Here is a 1,744-nt window from a genome sequence, read left to right as displayed (position 1 = left end):
AGTGGTGGGGTGGTCATGTGCAGCTCTTTCCAGGGCAAGTTCTAAACTCCAGGAAGAGAACTTCAGAGAACTTTACTTCAGAAGGAGAGAGCGCATGAGCCTCCTCTCTGCCTCTTGCCCCACTGCCCTCTTGACCTCTTGTCTGCATTTACCCTACTCTCCTGGCCTTCATCTCTCTCTTGGTCTCTTCCTCAGTTCTTCCTTGTTACCTTCTCTCTCTGTTTCTCTTCACCGTGGTCTCTCTCCATCCCTTTCTCCTTTTCTCTCCTTCTTCCTTCACTTTTCCCTCTTACCCACAGTCTTCTAGACTAAGTACAGGTCCTCTAAGGTCACTTTGGAGTAAGTATTTTCCTGGTATTGAAATAGACTGAGATGTCAGTTTTAAAACTGTCCAAAGTCTTAGAGCTCAGAACAGCAGTAGGTGGTAGAATGGGCCATGCACAGGAACAGAAGGCACAGCCTCACAGTGAACATAACTCCTTCTCTCTTGTATTCCTTTCAGGGGAATATGGGGACTCTGATCAACATGCTGCCCCTGTTTCTGCTGTTCCTGCTCCTGAAGCCACTGCAATTCGAGCTGATAATTGATGGTTCTCTAACAGATAAAGAATTTGAAGAGCATTTAGATGGTACAAGTCCTACCAGAGCACCTACCAAGGAATTATTCAAAGCCCATGTCATTATTGATCGTAAAAGACCATTACATGATCCAACATACTGTAGTGATGAAATGAAGATAAAAAATATTCACCGTAGGCTTTATTGTGTTAAGGAACATTTCTTTCTTCAAGCATCGTACGAGGACATTGAAAAGATCTGTCATAACACGTTTATGTCCTGTGGCGAAGAAGTTGGGACTTGTTACTCGAGCCAGAAAAACATAAAAGCAGTGCATTGTGTTTTAACAAGTGGGATCAAGATGCCAGATTGTGAATACTCTTCTTCTTATGAGAAGGGATGGGTCTTTATCACTTGTCGATGGCAAAATGATATCAGAGAAATTATCCCTGAATCTGTGGTTGGTATGTTGACATCCACCAGGAAAGTACCTTCCCCCTACCGTTCTTAAAGTATATTCTGAAAGATGTTAGAGCTAGAAGATAGAAGCTTATCCTTACTGATCCTTACAAGCAAATTTGAGAATGGAAATTTTGATCTCATTTGCTTTAATCATCCACCACCTGCCCTTTTTCTCCTTACATCAGACAAAAGAAAGGTGGGCAGGGCTGAGATATAGTGCTCTGAGATGTGATTTCAAACAAGTCCTACAGTTCAGCACGTTTTGAATGTGTTGTGAGGGTGAAAGCCTGAAGGGAAAGGATGACCAGCAGCAGCCGTTAGGAAACGGTTGCCGAGGTGCGCTCCACAGCTGTATTCATGGAATGTCTGGTTCACTAGAAGTAATAAAGTGCAGCACTGTAGCTAGGTGTCTCTGGTGTGTTTATGTGGGGTTTCTGGGTTTGGACTGATCTTCCTTGTGACACAGTTTGAATCAAAAGAGTTGGAGGGACTTCCGTGGTGGTCCAGTGCCTACGACTCCAGGCTCCCAGTACAGGGGGCTAGGGTTCCATTCCTCGTTATGGAATGAGCTCCTAAATGCCAAAACTAAGAGTTTACATGCTGCAAATATAAACATAAAAATGCCCCAACTAAAAATTCAGCATGCCACAGAGATCGAAGATCCTGCGAGCTGCAACTAAAACCTAGTGAAGCCAAATAAATAAGTAAATTATTATTTTTTAAA

At 43.1% G+C, this 1,744-nt stretch overlaps 1 protein-coding gene across 1 annotated transcript; it reads left to right on the top strand.

Moving 5' to 3' along the window:
• The first annotated feature begins 436 nt into the window (after positions 1–436).
• LOC147364953 (inactive ribonuclease-like protein 9) lies at positions 437–1,421 on the top strand. Its single transcript, XM_086318879.1, has one exon. It carries the CDS (start codon positions 437–439, stop codon positions 1,067–1,069), a length of 633 nt encoding a protein of 210 aa, XP_086175005.1. The 3' UTR covers positions 1,070–1,421.
• The last annotated feature ends 323 nt before the right edge of the window (positions 1,422–1,744 follow it).

Source organism: Bos grunniens, chromosome 10, assembly GCF_055505025.1.
Source record: "Bos grunniens cultivar Pamir isolate PY7600 chromosome 10, Bosgru_T2T1.0, whole genome shotgun sequence".
NCBI lineage: Eukaryota > Metazoa > Chordata > Mammalia > Artiodactyla > Bovidae > Bos > Bos grunniens.
Note: the sequence above shows the minus strand (reverse complement) of the source record. Positions and strands in the feature narration are given on the sequence as shown.